Source organism: Emydura macquarii, unplaced genomic scaffold (assembly GCF_026122565.2).
Source record: "Emydura macquarii macquarii isolate MOO-44397 ecotype Brisbane River unplaced genomic scaffold, CSIRO-AGI_Emac_v2 contig_1644, whole genome shotgun sequence".
Taxonomy (NCBI): Eukaryota; Metazoa; Chordata; order Testudines; family Chelidae; genus Emydura; species Emydura macquarii.
Genome location: NW_027131781.1, coordinates 20993698 through 21014788, shown reverse-complemented (window position 1 = coordinate 21014788; position 21091 = coordinate 20993698). Strand labels below are relative to the sequence as shown.

Sequence of the window (21091 nt, the reverse complement as noted above, 5' to 3'; positions counted from 1 at the left end):
AACTTTCATTTCCTGGACTCTTATTTTGCCACATTACTCAGCTGCTGCATGCTTTTGTATTCAAACAGTATAGCCTGGATTCCTTAACCATACACACTTTAGAAGTAGCATGTAAAGGTGAATCTGTTTTGATGTTTAGAAGTTACAGATAGTAAATTTAAAAAAAAAATATTTACAATATATATATTGTCGTCCTAGGTTTCAAAGTTCTAAATCTGGAAAGATCTACCTCCACAGAGATGTAAGGCTCCTGTTCTCTCGGAAATCAATGGAAGTTGATAGTGGTGCTGCGTATGAACTCAAATCTTACACTGAATCTCCAACAAACCCTCAGTTTTCACCAAGATGTTAGCAAGCAGTGAAAATCAGAGTGTTCATTGAATTACCAGATTACTGTTTACAAGCAAAAATTTGGCATGAAATACAGTGTAAAATTAAATATGTAAAGAAATTAAAATATTGCTCAAGTGAGAGTCAATGCTCTTCTATGATCCTGGACCAGTTTTTGTAAAAGGTTTCTGGAATGAGCTTTGTGTATTCCGAGTAGACTGGAAACAAATACTTAAATCTAATCTTTTTGTACTGTTGAAAACCACTTCATTGGATGTGTTGCAATAGCAAATTCCCAAGTTAGTTTAGTGTTTACACCTTTTATTTTATTTTTCAGTTATTTAATATTTAATGTTTCATTTAATACTCAAGTGATGTTTGTCTTTAGTGTTCTAATGTAGCACAAATCCTATGTAAAATCATATTATGTATTTTTGACATTAATAATATTGAAATCTGAAATATATACAGAAATCTTTAATTCTGTGTGATGTGTTTTTAAGTGATATTCATTTAAATTATTGAAAATGAAGATGAAATTTTGAACTTCCATAACATTATCATACTATGCAAGCATATGGTTTTCCTTGTTTTCTTTCTCTCATTTTGATGACACCCCATTCTCATTGCTTGCCTCACACAAGTCCTATAACAGCAACCATAATGCAGAATGTGTTTCTTTAGCCACTCACTAGTTCAAATCATTGACCAAATTCATATTTTGTTTCCTTAATTCCTTCTCTTCCCCCACCCTCCCCCCCCATTGAATGCTATCCTAAGAAGGTTTCTGGTTCTGTTCTAGTTACATTTCACATAAGATTATTATCCTATACCTGATTTTCTTAGATTGTTTAAAAAAATGTACTGTGAACACAAATTAGTACTTATATCTTAAATATATGCAGAAGCTATTAAACTTGTAGTTTGGTTTTATTTTTAGATGAGAATTTTCATGTGAGCCTAAAAGTATATTTGATAGATTTTATTTTTCCATTTAGGCCACTAGGTGGCTATATAAAGTTGTGTATTATACAGTACTACATTAGCAAATATTGGTAAACAGTCAACCAATCATAAGAAATACTCTCCAGTACATGCGTATTCCTGAAAGAAAACACTTTCCCTAGGTTACAATAGTAATTTTATTTGAAAGCTTATTTTCATGAAAACTGTATCTCAAAATAATATTTACATAACAGAAGTACACTAAGTGTTAGACTGATATGTAGTTGGGCTTATAATTTTCCCTTGCTTGCCATAAACTTGAAATTGTATAATTAAATGCTCTAGTTTTTATTGATGTTGAATATTAATTCTTTATTTGGCAAAAGCTTTCAGATGTTCATTGCTCAATTAATCTGATCACCACTGTATCACACAGCTTCTTTGACATCACTGTATCTCTTAGTAGTATAAAAAGGACATTTTGATGTTTGTTCAGTGCATACAATGAATACTTGGGGAAAAGGAAGTCTTTGTTAAACTTCCAGCCCCTTCAATTAGGGTGAGAATTCAATACACCTTGCCTGAGAATCTCTAGAAGTCCTCCAGTGAAACCAAGAGAGATTATAATTGACTGATATTTCAAACATTTCCAACTATCTTAAAGCTATTGTAGTTCTATGTGTAGGGATAAGTACAGCTTGCAGAATCCAATATATAACCTAGGCAGGATTTTTTTCTATTACAATAGTATCATGAAGAATAAAACTCAACTTCTTTCTAGAGATGTGAAGAAAGCTGTACGAAATCACATTTTAGCTACAGCTTGCTGACATGCAAACCTTAAAAGAGGTTGAGGACAGGTTCCCTGTTAATAGCAAAAACATTAGGTGCTGGAGCTGTACTGCGTACATAACTACTTTTTAGGATAGAATGAGAATGTGTCCTATTTCCTCTGTATTTGCTGTTCACGCAGAGTACGTTTCAGAGGAGTTAATGTACATGTCATGAAGCATAAATTCTACCACAGTAATTCTGTGCATACCTAATGAGATGATGGAGAAATTCGTATCTAATTTCCACACAAAACCAAGGGCCGCTGTGGATGGAACTATCTTTTTATTAGAGGCCAAAGAAGCTAGTTATGGTAAATAAATCTAATTGTCCAGCAGCAATTATCACACATTATTCACACCTCAGTGTGTTGGTATGTTACTTGTTTAAATGGTTCCATTCAATCCATCTTTTACATTTTCCTGATATTTTGGAAAAGAGAACCAATTTATTAGACCTATATTATTTGAGATGAACAGAAAGAGATGTGTATCTTTTGTTCCATGCTGGTTAAATTGTGAACTTTCACATAGTATTCTAAATGTAGATGTAGCAATTTTTCATTTAACACTGAAATCACTATCTTAATAATTTAATACTGAAATGATTGGCATGCTTGTTTACTATTATTTATTTGTATTACAGTTATGCAAACAGGACTTAATTAGATCCAGACTCTAGGGTGCTGGGCAATGTACAGAGTAAGACGGCCACTGCCCTGAAAAGTTTAGAGTCCAACAATTCTGCTTGTGCATATAAACATTTTATTTTTTATACTTCTGTGTAATGTTTTGGTTACACTTCAGAGTGTGTAACTAAAAATCACCAACTATGCTTGCTCCACTATGTAGCAGTAGAATAGTAAAAATGCCAGAGTCCAATTCACATTAGTTTCCACCATTACATTTTCAGAAATCATGAATTTATATCTATAAAGTTTGCTAGTGTAATCAAGGCATCAGTCATTAAACGTCTTTTTCCCTCTGGAAGTAAAAGCTGACAAGTAGTAGGCCTGCTTCAAAAATGGAGCTGCTGCTTCAAGCTGTTTTACATTATTTACAATAAACAGGGCATACTTGTGTAGCATCTCAGCCAGAGGGTACTGTAGTGCTCTTTAAAAAAGAATAATTTTACTCAGCAAATGAGTGGTACCATTACTTGGTAAAAACACAGCAGTGATTACATATCCACTACAGTAAAGTTTAGAACAATAAGCAAGGGTGGAGGGGAGAGAGACCCTTTTTATTTGAAACTGCATGAGGATTTTAAAGGTAAGCTGTAAAGAGAAACAAAAGAGGCTTGTGCTCTTATGATGAATGCTTGGATATCATTTTACATTTTTTTATATCACATTCTGATACTGTCCAGCTTAGAACATTCTGATGATTGACGGAAGTAGGAAATTATTCAAGAATCAAGACAATGAAAATAGAGAGGGAACAAGCATTTTACTTAGATTGTTATAACGTTCTGGAGAAAAGAAGACTCTCTTCTGCCCAGTCAGCTGAAGTGCAAGACTCAGCGAGAAGCCTCCTAGCAAAAACAGGAATGACCAAAGCTGGTTTCTGGTTTTATGAAGGTAAAAAAAACAAGCAGAACAAAAGCTAGCAACCAAACATCACAAACCTTCGAGGCTTTCTTTAAATGGCATACCTTACACACTAGTGTGACCAGACGTCCCAATTTTATAGGGACAGTCCTGATATTAGGGGCTTTGTCTTATATAGGCGCCTATACCTCCCCACCCCTTCTGATTTTTCACACTTGCCATTTGGTCACCCAATTACACACTGATAATTCCAACGGAGTTGGAACCGCTGTCTAGACCATTCTTCCATCTTGCCTGGGTGGCCAGAGGGTGGAAGACTCATAAGCTCCAAAAAGGTCAAAACTTACTTTTATTTCTGAAAATATTAGTTTTCCAGAAAGCCAGCTTCTCTCTCAAAGGTATTATATTAATGCTTACAGGGGACTGACTGGCTACCTCAGGCTATTGCTAATGAGTCACAGAGCCTTTCACTTGTAAGGTTGCAGTTTGAATCCTACCCAGCTCAGGAGGATTAAAAACTGATCCTATCTAATATGTTTGATACCTCTTTTATGAGATGAGTTTGGTGAGTTAGTTCCAGCTCCATCACAAACTCATCACTGCACTTGCATTAGACTAAGCATTTCAGACCAGGGACTGTTCTTACTCTTGTTAGTTGCACAATGTCCAGCACAATACAGCTCAGTAAAGGCTTCTTCCCATACTGGGAGGGACCTGTTGTCACTGCAGGCAAACTGCTAGGATGCAGTTCATTAATAGGAGGGGTCTCTCAACTGGCATTAATATGGGCACAGGGACAGTCCTGTATTTAAGCTCTCTCACAGGTTTCCTGACTTTTTCTTAAAAATTGGAAAATTGTGCTGTATTTTCTGCCTCCTGATCAGTACCAGTTTTACAATAGTGCCAAAGTGCAGGCCCACATTCAGAAAGGCCCATGAGGGAATGGCTACAGAGCTGTGGCAGCTCCCACTAGCTGGATCCCTGCTTGCCCGCCAGCCAGCCACCAGTAATGAGTTGGGGGGAGGGGGTGACTAGTGCCCGATGGGGGTAGGCGTGCAAGGGTGGTGGCAGGGTGAGGCCGCAGGATTGGCCGCTTCCCCTTGCCGATCAGTCAGTGCAGCTCCTACCCACCCACCCGCCGCGTGCCAGCTCGGGGGCTGATCCCGACTCGCCAGCAGGGCCTCGCCCAGTCTCTGGCCTGTACTAGCTGTGCATTGCGGTGGTTGGTGAGTGCAGGCATCCCCAGGGCCCAGCAGGGCATAGAGGGTGGAAATGAAGAACACCGGGCAGGGAGGGCTGGTCCATTGGTCACCTCTCGTGTGTATCACCCCCAGCCAGTTCTGCTTGCACGCATTGCCCCCCCCCCCCCATGGGTGCTGTTACCAGGTGTTCTGTATTCTGCCTAGGGAAAGATGGCCACCCTATGTGGGCACCCCCAGTTCTAATGCAGGTCTCCCTTGCTCCCTCCTAGTGAAGTGGATAATAGGAATGAGTCGCCCACTGGCCCAGGAGTTGAGGTGGCGCGGCCATCCTGAAGGCTAGACTAGGCCAAGGGAAAAGACGAGACGACAACAAACCACTCCACTACGCCCAGCAGCCCGGCGGGGGCGGATATGACGTTGAGGAAGCGGAACTCGCGGAAGGGGGATGTGGAAGTTGGATGGGAAAGTTCGGTTCTTTTTTGCTTATTCGCTTCGCTCGCTCTCGTCTCTTCCCGCCGGGTTTAGCAGTGGGCTGGGCCTGGCTGAGTGGCTGGGGCGCGTGAGCGGAGGAAGTCTGATCCCGCCGGCTCGCCGTCGTAAGCGTGGCGGCCATCTTGTGCGGGCGGCGAGGGAGGCGATCGGTGGGTGCGCGGCGGTGGGGGTGGTAGCGAAGGACGGAGGCGGCTGCGCTTCCCCAGTCCCTCCACTCTCCTTCTCTAGCAGCTGCTGCTGGGGCTGCCATGTCCGCCGAGAGCCCGGAGCCCGCCTCGGCCGAGGAGCAGAAGGTAGGCGGCTGGGTCGTGCCCGCTCGGGGCATGTGGGGGAGGGCGGCCGCTCGGGAGCCGTGTCGGTTCGGGCCGGCCCCGGGGCAGGGTCAGCTGCGTCCCGGGTGGCCCGGCAGCACGCTTAGTCTCTGGCGGCTGACGCTCCCCTCCTCCAGCGCCTGGCCTGCGGGGGCTGCCGGTTCTGGCGAGGCTCGGTGCTCCGCGCCTGAGTTGCCCTTCGGCTCTGCCTGCGGGGAGGCCCCGCTTTGGCCCTGGCCGGGGCTGAGGGGATTCCCTCCGCGCGGTGGTCGCTGCCACGCAGCAGGCCGGGTTCCCGGAGGGGGGGAAAGGGAGGATTGTGTCAGTATAGGCGCGTTCCCGTTGCCTCCGCCGCCGCGCCTGGCGGGGGGCAGCCGGGCTGAGGAGGCGCCTCGGGACGGGAGCGGGTGTGCGAGCTCGGAGGTGCTTCTCCGCGGAAAGGGTGGAGTGGAGCGCGTCCGCCTGCCCCGGCTCCCGCAGTCAGTGAAGCGCTGCGGCCGCGGCCCCGGCCCCGCTGTCTGCAAGATCAGGAAACTTCTTGTAGCCGTGCTGAGCTCTGTGTCCCGGGGGGCAGGGGTGTCGCAGGCTCGATGTGTGACTGTGTGCAGGGCGGGGGGTTGCAGGCCCGGGGCTCCATAGTTTAGCATGGCTACTGAGGTATTGACTGTTGCACATTGTTTCTCAAGGGGGAATTTTATTTTCCCAACCAATAAACAGTTGAAATAGCTGCGAGGAATGGTCACTTTTCATTTCCTCATTACACCACTCCCAGGGCTTTGACTCCTAGTTAATCCCTGGGTGGTCTGGGTGCTAGGAGTGTGGAGGGTTTTGGGTTCTTCATCTGGAGCGTTGGTGGCGTGAAACTAACCACCATTTTACCAGCCTCCTAATTTCTGAATGGCTCAAGGAGCAGCAGGCTGCTGGATAATCTCTCAGCTTTTCTTATAGGCCATAAAGAATGGAGAGCATCCAGGACAAAATTGTTGTACCATACTTATGGCATGTCATCACTGAAAATGGCCAACTTTAAAACATTAGTTCTGTTACTTATAGTATGTTGGCATTTGAAAACTGGAATCTAGCTTTCACTTCACTAGTTTTATGCAGTCTGCTTTTTTTCTTGGTTTGGATGGACTACAAGAAGTCTCTTCTATTTTTAGGCTTTATTGCTATATGGCCTGTGTTACAAACATTACAGGGAAATAGTTACTTTAAGAGTTTTCCTAATTGGATTTAAGTTATGTAATCACTTCTGTTGCACTGAAGTGCTGTGAATCCTCTCCTCCCCCCCCCCCCACCTCCCCAACAATTTAGGTGATATATTCGGTTGCGACTCTAAAGATATGCAGTCATCCACCCATTTTCTTGTTGCTTACCTGAATTAGCTGTACAGTTAGAAAGGGTTTTGAGCTAATGTAGACTGATTGAAATGTCTTAATGAAGACCGTACCAGTTTAAACTTCCTACAACAAATGCATAGTTCATCGTTTTATTTTCTGTGATCAACAGCTTAATGTTATTTTTAGATTTGGAAAACATTTGTGGAAAATAACTATTGAAGGGATAGTTTTTCTATGCAGAATGTACTAAAACATATACTTTGGATTGTGTATCATCAGATTAGCTCTGTATATGTGAGCAATCTGAATACTAAATTATGCAACAGTTCATTTTGTATGATTTCATTTGCAATGTTCTAATTCAAGCAATTGACTTAGACTGAAACTTTACTTATGATAATAACCAAATTTCAATATAAAGTCTTCAAAGTTTAAACACTTAATGGAGATTTTTTGGAAGCAAACACTGTATCACTGTTCTGGTGCAATAGTTCCAATGTGAAATTGATTAGAAATAGACCCAATCTAGTTTAATAGTCCAAATCAAAAAAACAAACAAACTTTGCATCATAAAATCTAAACTTGAATTTGATTTGCATCACGTTAGGATGCTGTATGTATAATTGTTACAAAGTTGTATTAATGGAATGGAAAACATTTAATAAACTGCATGCCAAATTTTATTGACTGGTAGTTTTATTTGTGAACCCTTTTGTGAAGTTGTTTCATTTGGGAGCTTGGGAACGTCTTGCCCTGCCCACTTCCCAGTTGTCAACTAATAGGTAAATGAATAACAACTTTCCAGGGTTACTTGCTTTAAAATCTGTGCGTACTGTCACATCTTTGATGTTCAGTCTCTAATTGATTTTATATGCTAAGAACAAACACAGGAACCCTGTGACAAGACAGGAAAGCACTTTGCACAGTCACCATCAGCATTGTCACAGGGCAAATGAAATGCAGTTTTTTGTAGCAGGAAATGAGAAATATTGCATGAAAGATTTAGCAACATTTTGCCCAAGAAAGTGTCACTGTTCTAGACTAGGTTATCAAAATGTTATTGTATTAGAACTGTAGTATCTCAATATCACTTACTAAAGTTATGCACCTAGAGAAAAAATTCCTGTGAAGCTCTGGAAGCAAAGAACTAAACCCTGGTTCGGTAAACACTTAGAACTGAAACTTGGACAACTCTTTTTAGATTATAAACTTTTTATTTTGCAACACTATCTTCTGTGATACCTGACTTTCAAATAACTCTTGTATTTGGATACAGCCCAAAAATGAATTTGAACTGGGCAAGTGTTAAATTGTCAGATCTCTTTCAACTAGAAAAACTTAAGTTTTAGAAACCTTTACTGTATGCTTGTTAAATAAGGGCTAAAAATAAATTGAAACGTCAGTTACAGCCAGACCAGAGTGTCTTGTTTTTGGCTAAAATTTGCAAGGAGGAGGGTGAGAGAGGAGTGTGCTTTTTACAAAATATCTGTCATTTACCACAGAATGATAGTGTGCTTTATCAATTCATCTTTTCTGTGTCAGGAAGTCTCTCCTGAGAAGCTGCATTTTATTCCTGTGCTGAATATCTGCTTTTACCACAGCAGTTGGTCTTGGATTTAATTTGTTGGTCTTCAGATTCTTATTTTTGTAAAATCTCCATTTGGAGCACTCTCCTTGATGTTTTGTTCTGTATTCTTGTTGAGCAAAGAACAGATTATAGTTTAAGAAGAACTGTCACTTCTTTGAGTCTTATAATTTATTAGCCAACACTGTACATCTACATATTTAGGTATTTTTTAGTCCTGATAGGGAAAAGGAAGCTGTTCATTCTCACCTCTGCTCCAAAGTTTTATTGTCTGACAAAGTACATTGTATGTTGGTTTATTCTCTTAATGAAGAGTTGCAGAATTAATTCCTTTAGAGAGCTTGCAAATTTCCTTATGCCAAGAGGGGAGCCTAACATAGAAACCTGTCAGTTGTAGGGCCCCCTGAATAAGTCAGTTGTCAAAGATCTGTGTGGGTGTCACTTTTTTAACATGTCTAGGGAATATATATCCCTTTCCAGAATTCACTAATGCAATTGATGTATGAGTCTCCACTCTTCTAATCAGTAGCAGACAGCCACATTCTGCATCCTGTTCAGATATTAATGCACTTAATTAGTTTTGCCATAGCAGCATAAATCAGTGGTTCCCAACTTTTTTGGCTTGAGGGCCACAGATATCATTTTTACAACCCTGAAGGGCCACCAGTCTATCAACTCATAAACAATGTATTTGCGTATACACTGTTAAGGACTTACAAATCACTACGTATTTAAAATAAACATTTTGATGCTACTGTGCTCATTTTTACATTTATTATTTTACACCTACAAATTACTAACAGTATGTCAAAGACAAAGCACTGGTGTAGATGAGTGACTTCGCTACACACTGAAGCACATGGCCTGGCAGCTAAGTCATGGTGGGTGACAAACCGGAAGGCACGGATTTTTAGAGTCCTGTCCCTCCTCAAACATGGTGGGTCCTGGCTGCTCTGCCGGCAGCTCCGTGCCCTCACTGCAGCCAGATGGAAGGAATTCAGTGAGGAGGCTGCCTCCTTGGTGATCTCCCAGTCTCATCCCTCTGGCTGCAGCAGGGAAACCGTATGTGTCCTTTAGCCCCATGCGCTCCACCTGGGTCCCTAAGCAGTGATTCCCTTCTGCAGGCAGGGGGACAGGAGATCAGTTTTCCCCTCCCTCTGTCACCAGCAGGGACTCCAGCGCCTATGGACCCAGGTGGAATGCTTTGCCGTGCTCCCTGCTACAGCCAAGGGGAGGGGAATGCTGATTTCCCATTCCCTTGGCTGCAGCAAGGAGTTTGCACTGGTCTTGTAGCCCCATGGCAACATGCTCCGCCTGGGTCCTTAGGCAGCAGCTCCCTTCTGCAGCCGGGAGGAGGGGAGTGGCAGGCTGCTTTGAAAGACGCCACGGGCAACTTTTGACCCCAGGCCACAGGTTGAGAACCACTGGCATAAATGCAAATTCTAGAAGTTTTTTGACTTCATGGTAATATGCTAATTTATCAACATGTGCAAGCTGAGTTTCTTTGACACAGCAAGAAAGTGTATTTATGTAAGTTGTTGGATGCTTCCTTTCATTTAGCAACATCCTCTATATGGAGATATTTGTGTGCATATTGGATTGGAGTCTTATTTGTCTTAAACTTTCTGCTTTTCTGTCTCTAAGTTGAGTAAAGGTGCAATCTGAGGGTCACATTTATCAAACATTAACAATCTATAGCTATGATAACTAGGGTTATAATCTCACATGCTATTAGCCAACAAAGCTCATCAGAACTTGCATGGAAGACTTCCTGGGAAAACTCATTGTTCTGTACAAAGTGATGGTTTTGTGTTAATTTGGGTGTCACACTTCTGTCTCAGTCTATACACATACAGTGACCCAGTGTAATACAAGGCACTTGTCATGCTGCCTGGAGTGGCTCACAACTGTGAGTGCTAATTTTAGGTCAGACTGTCTGAAAACAGGGCAGGCACCCCAAATGGAGGTATCTTCTGTAATTAGATTTCACCAAGCCACTAACAAATGTGAACTCCTGGATCACTACAGTATTACCATGGAGTCACAGACAGTCCGCTTAGCCTCTCCAGCCCATCTTGCCAACCAGACAAACTGATCTTGATGATAATGGTCTCACAAATCAAAAATCACACCACATCAGGTTTCTCCAAGTCCCAAAGGACCAGTCACTTACCCCTAGATCAGTTGGTACTCTGGATCTCACACCAAAGACAATTCTGGCAGCGAATTCTCTAGTAAACTAACTGTAGGCTTTTTAGATAAGAAATGAGTTATTGAGAGATTAAAGCAGGTAAAATTCATTAACATGTCAGTTAAAGTTTGTAAATCCAAAATGATACCACAGAGGTGGTAATCTGCCAGTTTCCCAAAAGTCCTTTGAAGACTACCCAGTATTATTCTGGGGATATCCGCCTTGTGTTCAGTTATTCTACCTGTTAGAATCCAAACAGTCCGGAGATAAAGGATCTTCCTTTGAATCAATACTTATAACTTATTCTCTGGTCAACAATCTGATAAGTGTTTTTACTCTCACAATGGCCAATTGCTTTGAATTAGCATTTCCAGTTACAGGGATATACATAATGTAAATACCTGCTATTACATTATAATAGGAATAGATAAATGAAAACAATACAAGTAATGTTCCATTCGTTTTCATGAAGTTCTAACACTTGAATACACTCTTACACTTGGTCAACAAAACACAGGTTGTGTACACACTGTACTCAGCTCCCCGCCAACAAAACTGCTCTGTTTTTTTCAACAAAATAAAATCACCTTGACAAGAAGTGTAGGGCCTTTGTCGGCATAGTAAGGGCTACGCAATGTCAATGTAGACATTGCGCTCCCTTGCATCAGCTGTGGGGCTGTCATTCTTGTCCAGCGGAGCAATGAAATTGACAAGAAAGCCCAAGCCCAGGCTGCTGGTTCCCACTTCTGGCTGGGAATGGGGTGAGAAGCCTGGGCTGCTGGTTCCTGCTCCCATCTGGGAGTGGGCAGCCATGTCAATTTCACTGTAATTGACCAGGCTGCCCTGGTGGGGAGCAGGTGGAGAAGCATCAGGACTTCTAGCCCTGGCTCCCAGCCAAGAGTGAAGACCATCAGCCCTGGTGCTTCTCCAGGTGCTCCCCCCATCCGCTGAGCCATGAAATTGACATGGCTGCTGGTTCTGGAGGAGAGCAGAGAACAGAGAAGTTCCTGGTAGCTTTCCCCAGCTCCCATCTGGGACTGGGAAGTGGGGTGAGGTGGTTAGCCCGCAGGGAGCCTGTGTGCTCTCAGCTCCCCACACTGCCCCGTAGATCTGTGGAAGTGCTTCTGGTGAGGACACACTAAACCGATCCAAGGAGGGCAGTGTGGACATCAGCCACCGCTGTAATTATGGCTATATGTTGTCCTATATTAGACACTGCTATATTAGGTCGACTTACTTTTTTAAATTTAGACAAGGCCTAACACATACTTTGTGCATTCCAGGTAATTAAATAGCCTTAGATCAATGTAAATGTAATGTAATAGTAAATAACAGGATATAGGTAGGTGAATACAATATAATTAACATCTCCTTTGATCTCTATTAACACAAAAGTGAATTGGCTTGAATATGTACTAATACGTTTAACTTCTTTGATATTCACACACAAGTGAATTGGCCTATGACTCTGGCCTGAGCTGATCAATCAGCATCACAGCACTATTGTTGGAAGTGATCTTTATATGTGAAAAGAGATCTTGATCAGTACAGTCTCTAAATGAGAGACCATTTACTGTTCAGTGTAACTGCATGGGACTTTTAAAACTAGACAGAACAAAATAAAATGTACTGGAGGGTTCAACATTGCCTTAGCAGAGAGGTAGGTTAGGTGACTTGATAGGTCTTCCATATCTATTTACCAATTAGCTGCTTTCTTGTCCATTAATGTATTGAAATATACTGGTTCAAGTGATCCTACATGGTGTGCTGATGCTGACATTGAGTTTTCTGTGAGGATGCCAAAGTCCTTCCTCACAAAATCCTGCAAATTCAGAGCCCATCAGTATGTGAGGAAGTTGTCTTTTTGCACAATCTTACACAAACTGAATTTCACATAATTGTGCAATCTAGTTCTCCACTATATGTAAGTTGCCAGTATCTCTCAGTTCTTCACTGTCAGGTTGTCTCTGGACAGAAAAATATTGCATATGGTAAATCCTCAGGCTTTGCAAAGAGGAGATAAGGGGAAGGATGATACTAGTAAGAGGTGTTAGTTATGGTAACATTCAGAGATGAGCTGGATGCAGTTGGGTGACCCATCTCAATGGGAGTTCTCTTCCCTTTACTTCCTGCCCAAAAGTCTTGCCGTGTCTTCATTTTCACAAGAGGAGCACTTAACCAGCATTACACAGTAATTGCAGATTAAAAGCTGCAGCAACGATCATAAATGAAAAGAGCCTCCCCAAAAATTTGCCACACTTGAGTACCAGAAGCAGTCTAAGCTTAGCCACTGCATTGGAAAGTAATATCAAAACAACAGTGCTGAATGGAAGAAAATTCTTATTTTTGAAAATAATTGGTCTGATAATAATTTAGTGTGTATGGGAGATATGCACGTGCTCTTTCATGTATACATATAATACGAGCAAATAACAAAAGTAGAGGGTGATGTTGAAAAACAGTGGCCACAAATTCTTGCTTCTGTAGAGTAAACATCTTTAAAATGTTGAATCACTTAATATGTTGTAAGCATCAGTCTGTTCCATTGGTGCAATGGCCATTACTCAATCCTAAATTTGTACTGTATGAGCCTGTGGAAATCTATTAGAATGTATAACAAACTACTTTAGGTAAATGTTAGTGTTCCATAAAAAGCCAGTATCTCTAAATGAGCTATAATTTCCTGAATATGATGACAGGCAAGGTTTCAGAGCTGTGCCATTCTGATATTTTTATGCAGTGAGGGGTGGTACTAATACTCCATAGCTATAGTACAGTCATGAAAGAGGAGTCTCCTTCCCACAAACTAACATCTACACAGATCTTTTTTTGTGCATCTTTATGTATGATGCAGCAGAGATACTTGGAAAAGGTTCCAGTGGCACTTGTATAGACTTTAAAAGTTTTTGTACCACCAATTTTAGATTGAGAAATTAAGCTTGCTCTATGAAATTGGATATATTGGTTGATAGAGTGGTATAAAAGAGACTATTTGTAAATTGAAGTCCTGTGAGATACAGCAGGAATTGTTTTTTTGCTTTGTATATTCATTTAATTTTAAGGTGTGGGGGGAACTATCTACAGTTGCTGCACTCAAAGCCCTTGGAAAAATGCCGAACAGTATGTACTCTAGTCAGGTCCTCACTAATAGTTTGTGACATCAGATGGCTAACATGGATCAGCATGCTATTGAATTGCTCAGTGTGGAAGTTCTGGCATAGGTGTTTATAGAAATAATTTTTTTAATTGCATATGTTTCAGGAAATGGAAGATAAGGTGATCAGTCCAGAAAAAGTTGAAGAAGCAAAGTTGAAAGCAAGATATCCTCATCTAGGCCAAAAGCCTGGGGGTTCAGATTTCTTGAGGAAGAGGCTTCAGAAAGGAGTGAGTTCTGTTTTGTAAACTGACTAAATGATACAAGTCATGTGGTATGGAAAAGTGAATCTGGAATGCTTGCTGCTGTGACTTTTTTCCCACTACACTGATGCAGTTTCTGCATACATTGCTGCAATGGTTGTTTGTTGAGCCAGAGGATAATGCTTTGTATTCTTATCCTTCAGTAAAGCCATGCTGTGTTCAGAATTCTTTAATGTTATTTTTTGAAGTCAGTAACTTTTTTACATTATAGCAGTAAAAGCCATCGGAAATGATATTTGTTCAAACATTATGCCGGCAAAATGAACACTAATAATCTGGCACTGTAACTGAATACAGCTTCAATGATTCACCCAATCCTTTTCAGAACACTAAATTCAAAAAGTGGTCTCTTTGCCTAACAGTACTTCCATAAAATCAGCCTCCTTTCCATTGTGGTAAACACGTAGGGCCAGAACCTAGTCCCGACTACAGCTGCTTTGCACTGCTCTTGCATCATCTTTTTCAGGATTGCCAAAATTAGTGGCCACTCTTAAATATTCACCCAAATTCTGAGTAACTACATGAAGGCCATAATGTTTCATTGAAATTTGTGCCTACTTACTGTGGACATCAGTAGATTGAGAGTGGTATTGCAGTAATAAATTTATACTCCAGCCTGTGGAGCACATATCTAATGGCTAGAGTAGTGTGGAATGAATCAGCACTTTTGATCTGTTCCAAACTCAGCCAAGGATTTTTTTTTACACTGGGCAAGTGTCTCATCTACTTAATGCTTTCATTTACCCATCTGTAAACTGTTTACTATGTTTGCCTGAAAGATACTATGTGCTGTGCCTCTGTGATTTGATGAGCAGTCATGGTATGCTAGGTTGTGTAAGTTTCTGCTATCTATGCCAGTGCATGCACCTCCAGATCTATCACACCCTAGCTTTTACTGTTTATTGTTCAGCTCAACTGGGAGGGGCATATGAAGGAGACTTCAAGCCATCTTTAATCCTCCACCTACCAGCCAGTGCAGTTTAAGGCTGCTCTAAATTGTATTGGCCCCCAAGAATTGGTGGGGAGGTAGCAGTTTCCTGGATATGTCCTTTTTTCTGTACCCTGAGCTGGAGAAGTTGCTACACGGGTCCTTTTCCCTATGAATTCCCCTTTGGTGTGGGAATCCTCAAGTAGCAGTGAAGATGGCTTTTTGGTGCTTTGTTGCTGTTGGAGCAGCATAGATTAGCCAGGGTGGGGTCAGGATTTTGCACAATAGATGAAGCCAGTGTAAATGAGACTGAATTGGGACTGGTTAACCACATTATCATAGTTCATCTGTGTAATCCAGAGATTCAAGGTAGGTGCACTGTGGTGTTCCTAGATTATCCTCACAGAATCTGAGTTGTTGCGGATTTTTGTATGATCCTTAGAGTAAAATTGACATGTTCATTCACTTATGCTCAGAAAAAACATGCCTTTAAACAGAATATCTAGATATGTGCTCATGTGTCGGAACTATACGCTACAGTTACGTATAATGTTCAGTACAAAGAAGGTTATGGCCTACATGCTTTTGCTGGTGTAGTTTATTTCACTTAGGGAGCTGATATATGTTATACTGGCAAAAAGGCTGCACTAGGAGGGCTTTCCAGTAAAGCTAAACGAACAAACTTTGAAGTGTAGACCTGGCCTAAAACACTCGGGAAAGCACAATTTTGGTGACTTTAATGCTGTGGCAAATGAAGGTTGGGATGCAAAGTCCAAAGCCCCCTGTTGCCAGATGTCTCCTCTCCCCCTGCCCCTCTCGCCAATTAACCTGGGCGCTGTTAGCTCAGGCACTGTAGATTGCAGCTGCTATAATACTTCATGGAGAAGCGGTCAGGGCTCAAGTCATTCAGGGCGTCATAGGTTGAAACCAATACCTTAAACTTCTCCAAGAAATGAATTAGTAGTTACACTGATCTGAACGTGTGTAATGTGCTCTCTGTATGAAACACTTAAGTAGTGAGTTGCCATGTTCTACAAATCATTCGGAAGTTGAATACTGAATGTATAAACCTTTAAAGTAAATTAGAGTAATCTATTCCGGAGGTGATGTGGATTATGGAGGAATAGTTTCTCCATTACTTTAAGATGCAACAATTATATTTTAAATCTGATTTTTGGCCTCCTCGTATAACGTACAAATAGTCATATAAGCCTCCAAACTGGTAGCGTAAATTGGGGGCTGAAGTAGACTCTCCTTTACAATATATGCAGTGCAAAGACAGTGGGTTCCTGAATTATGTTTGATACTTGGCAGCAAAAAATAAAGCCAGAAAAAAATGGAAAAGTTTAGTTTACTAAACACCACTAGCTGAGACCTAGTGCATAGCAGTAAAGCTTGATTTGCCTGCTCCAGCCATTATAAAATAAAGTCAATCTCAAGTCATGGATTAAATATCAGTTATAAATCGCTAGTTTTTTTTTTTTTTTTTTTTTTTTTTTTTTTTTTTTTGCAGAGAGTTTTCAAAATATAACCTGGCTGTGAAGAAGGGAGCAGTGAGAATCTTCATTCTCAATCCAACTATCTATTTTATAAGTAAAACAAAGCCCAAGCTTATACAGCTAGTTAATATTTGGGAAGAACAGTCTTGTTATGCATTGAAATTTCAGGTAGACTTGAACCACCTACGTTTCGCTTTTAAAGAGAGACTATCAACTTAAATCACAGTTCTGAATTGTAATTATTGTTAGATCTGTATTTACTGTTTTTTAATATTCTGTGCATTGGGCAGTGTTCTGTGTGTAGTGAGTTTCACTGTATAATCATTTCACTTTGTTCATTGATTCTTTTAATATGCAACGGGGAAGACACTTAAATTGAATTGTCTTTGGAAATAAAACAAAATTTTAGTTAATTAGATTTTGGAGGATAGGGCACATGACTCCACTTTCCTCTGGCCAAAAACCAAAGAGCACTGCCCCTTCCATAAGCTTAGTAAACTCTACACTGTCGTTTTCTGTTACAGAAATGTAGAAGTGAAAACTAGTATTATAGGGGGAATCGCAAAGACTCTTAGGGCTAGAGTCACAAAGAGATTTAGGAGCCCTGCCACCTACTGGAATTCACAACCCTGAGTTAGATGCTCGGGCTCCCTACATTGGCTGGGGGGAGACTTGGGTATCTAAGAATGGGAATGGCAAAAGCTACCACATTGAGTGGGGAGCTGCTTAAGCCAGCCAGTACAAAATGGGTATGGCCTAAGCTCCACCCCTCAAAGAGAGTTCGGTGTGGAAGTCTGGGCTGGAGGGAGGCACCTAGCTCCACTTGGGATTTGCAGCTGTGAACTTTCTCCTGGAGTTAGGCACCCAAGCTGGGGTGTGTGTTTTTTTGTAAGAAACACAGCAACTGGCAGCATCCCCTTTATCATCTTTGGCTAGGGAACCGACTTGGCATGTGGGAAACGTGGGTTCATTTTCCCTGATGCGGAGAAGGGATTTGAACGTGGGTTTCCCATGTCTCAGGTGAGTGCCCTAACCACTGGGCTATGGGATAGTGTGGTGTGGGGGTATCTCTATCTCCTATTGGTGCTGTTCCACTGTATATAAATAACTATCCATTGTACCAAAGAGAGACTGAGAATGACTTTGTAGTCTAGTTAGGGAACTAGTCTCAGAGGCGGGAAATCTCTGTTCATATCCCTTCTCCACATCAGGCAGAGGGGAAGGAATGGAACCTTGGGTTTTCTACATCCAGGTGCATGTCTTAACCACTGATCTGAAAGTTATAAGGGAGCTGCTGCCACCCCTATCTCTCTCCCTCCCCCCCCCCCCAAGCCATTTTGTGTGGATTTAGGCATGCTCTGAGCATGCCTACTAGATCAACCCCCAAAAGCAAGAGTGCCTAGTTTCTGGGGTTTATGTGCTGAACTGCTGGGTATCAGGACTCAGACTGCTGTGTGCATGCTCAGCTGCTGAAATTTTGGCACCTACAAGGTAGGAGAGCAGCTGAGTGAGGGTTTTGTGATTCTGACTGGTGACCAAATGTGGGACTTGAGTGCCTAAGTCAGTTTCTGAATCGAACTCTTACAGTTAAGCTGCATAACAGTTGTCATTCTAATTCATTTTCAGTTGCTCAGACGCTTTGAAATTTTTCCTCCTGGGCAGAGAACTCTGAAAGAATTCTCTTTGGAAAGTTAAAAGCAAAGCAGATCAGCCAGCTTTGTGCGTGAAGGCTGTGAAAAACAGCTTTTTATTTGGGGAAGGGTGAGCTTTGGAAAAGGTCATAAGATGAATTATTTTTTTTAACAGCCCCTATGGCTGAAATGTCATGGGGCTGGAAGGTGAAACTTGGTGTTGGCATAGTCCTCATGAAAAAGTGTTTTTCTTTTTAGGTCCTTTCATTGTTCTGGTGGAAAGTAGCTTTGGTTTGACCAAGAATTAGCTCTTTAAAAACTCACAGCGAGCGTGCTTAGTAGTCTTTTGTTTTGTTTTTGCTAAGACCATAATACATGCAGCTAAGGAAGGATTTTCTGTGAATGTGTCCATAACTAATTTAACTGTACAATGTGAAGTCTGATTAAATATGCTGGGTGCTTTTTTTTTTTTTTTTTTTTTTTTTTTTTAAGGGAGCCCAGCTCTGGGATACCTGAACCGGGTTCTGTCCTTTTGACTTTCTAAGGCCTGGTCTGCACTGACCGGCAAATTCAACGGCATTCAACGGGAGTTATGCAAACTACATAGAGTACCTTGTGTAACTTATGTCAACTTCCTAACTTCCGTTCTACGCACCGGCCCGACTACGCTGCACCGACAGGAAATGCGTACCCATCGATCAGCGCTACGTTTTTTCTGGAGGTGGTTTTAATAGATCGACTGATTGATTGATCGTATCTTCACTGCCGCTCAATCAAACCAGATAAATCGATCTGACGGTGGTGAATTTGCCGCCGTCAGTGTAGACATAGCCTAAAGATACTTTGGTTGTTGAGGTACATAATTCTGAGTTATGGAGTTCACTTAGTGTACCAGGCTTTTCAGGCCCTGGTCTGAAGTCCTTGAGAGTGAATGAAGTTTCCTACTCTTTTGAAAACTATGGCCAGTAGCAAAGTACTTGTATGCAATGGGACAGATCTACAGTTACATGGGCAATCTTAACATCAGCAATTCTTTGCTTGCCATGCTTAACTCTGTAATCTTAATGTTCTCAACGTATTTTTTTACTTTGGAGTGCTTCGTAATGTTACTGTGCCCAAAATGGGGTAGAAAATGGTTTTATCTCTTCATTCTTCTCTCTAAGAACACTGCTTTAGGCTTCCCACTCCTCAGTTATCTATTTCTGAAGTTTTAAAAGGTCTTCAGTTATTGAACCAATGTAACTTCATTTATGTATTGAATAAACTTTTCAGGTCTTGCATATTTTTGTCTTTCAGCAAAAATACTTTGATTCCGGAGATTACAACATGGCTAAAGCAAAGATGAAGAACAAGCAACTCCCTACTGCAGCTCCTGACAAGACAGAAGTGACCGGTGACCACATTCCCACTCCACAGGACCTTCCGCAGCGGAAACCGTCTCTTGTTGCTAGCAAGCTGGCTGGCTGACTAGAACAGCTGAACTGCATGAATCTTCTCATTCCCATTTTCTCCTGAATAGTTATTCCTCACCCTTTTTTCTTTTTCCTTACACTAAGTCATTGAGACTGACAGCTTTGCAGGTAGTGGTAGCGTGTGCTGCTATTGTAAGGGAGTACTGTTGAAAGTAAAATGTGTAGTACTTGGACTAGTTGAGAACAATGCACTGATTTTAAAAGGACAGGTTTGGTTACAGCAATGTAAAGTAATCTACTTGAAAATGTACATATTGCCTATTTCCTAGTGTAGGACTGGTTTCAGCAAGTGACAGAGCAAGTTTTACAATTTTTAATGTTTCTGCTTTCCTTATTTCACCTTAATTGCAGCATAGTATGTTTGTATTTAATATAACCACCTGTTGTGTTGCTTTTTTTTTGTGTTTGATTTCTGTTTTGCTCTCTAAAATAGAGGTTTAGACCACAAGTTGCTAGAAGATAAAGCATGTATAAAAACAAAAGCAGGGCTTTGAATGAATTTGTGTATCTGCTCTTGAACTTGAATGGCCTTAAACCTGTTTCAGCTTTAACAATAGACTTTTACTTGGGCAATATTTGCCCATTCTCTTGTAACTCTTGTGAACCTAGTGCTTATTGACAACTGCCTGTTGAAGCTGGTATTCTTTTCAGTTCTGTAGTGTAGAACACACTTTTGTTGAAGATGTGAATGAAGTGTGCATGTGCATAGACTGTTGAATTCACTCTTGTGCCATTTTTGTAAATACAATAGTTTTGCACAACCTTTTGCAATTGTCTATTAATTTTACATTTGAAAAAGCAGAATGTGCCAACCAGGAGCACAAGAGATTCTGTACCTTTGAAAATCTCAGCCTGAAATGTGCTCAGAATCTTGCTACTGAAAGTAACAAACTTGTATACCCAGGATTCATGAAACACTTAATATAGACACTTGATTGAGTTGGTTTTAACCTTATGCTTTTGCAGCTGTATTCTTTTTGTGTAACAACCTCCAATGTTCATATATGGTCATCTGAATTATGTACCTATGGACATTCAAAGACAGGTGCCCTTTCTGTTCAGTATCTTTTAAATCTATAGCTTTTAAAGTTGAAATGCTCTGTGGGATATAGAGAAATAAATATATGAAAACCTACACTGTTCTTGAGGGTTCCCCTGATGACAGCCTTCAAATCGATTAAGTGTTACTAAGAAGTTAAGACAGGCATTAATGCAGTTGGAATACTTAACATTAACATATGAAATCTTGTTTTGCTGAACTCTTAAGGTGTGATATAATATGTAGACTTGTTGAAGGGACATCTTAGTTCTTTGTGTTCCACAACAAACCCTAACTGGTTTTGATCAACACCAAGAATAGGAACTTGT

General features: G+C 41.2%; 2 protein-coding genes across 4 annotated transcripts in view; both read left to right on the top strand.

Moving 5' to 3' along the window:
• The window catches only part of ATOSA (atos homolog A), a 65873-nt gene extending 64627 nt beyond the window's left edge, over positions 1-1246 (top strand). For all 3 annotated transcript variants that reach the window (XM_067555858.1, XM_067555860.1, XM_067555859.1), the window contains one exon: positions 199-1246. In XM_067555858.1, coding sequence (XP_067411959.1) covers positions 199-352 — 154 coding nt within the window. In that variant the 3' untranslated portion in view covers positions 353-1246. The remainder of the gene's footprint in view (positions 1-198) is intronic.
• A 4047-nt stretch (positions 1247-5293) lies between these two features.
• On the top strand, positions 5294-20484 carry ARPP19 (cAMP regulated phosphoprotein 19). Its single transcript, XM_067555857.1, has 3 exons — positions 5294-5642; positions 14038-14160; positions 19548-20484. The coding sequence occupies exons 1-3, from the start codon at positions 5598-5600 to the stop codon at positions 19716-19718; spliced, it is 339 nt and encodes a 112-aa protein (XP_067411958.1). The 5' UTR covers positions 5294-5597; the 3' UTR covers positions 19719-20484.
• Positions 20485-21091: the final 607 nt, after the last annotated feature.

What these genes read in the sequence shown, in the direction of transcription:
- ARPP19 (XM_067555857.1), top strand. Translation starts at nt 5,598, where the DNA reads ATGTCCGCCGAGAGCCCGGAGCCCGCCTCGGCCGAGGAGCAGAAG. An exon ending in CCTCGGCCGAGGAGCAGAAG is followed by an intron (nt 5,643 to 14,037) that starts GTAGGCGGCTGG and finishes CATATGTTTCAG; the next exon opens with GAAATGGAAGATAAGGTGAT. An exon ending in GGAAGAGGCTTCAGAAAGGA is followed by an intron (nt 14,161 to 19,547) that starts GTGAGTTCTGTT and finishes TTTGTCTTTCAG; the next exon opens with CAAAAATACTTTGATTCCGG.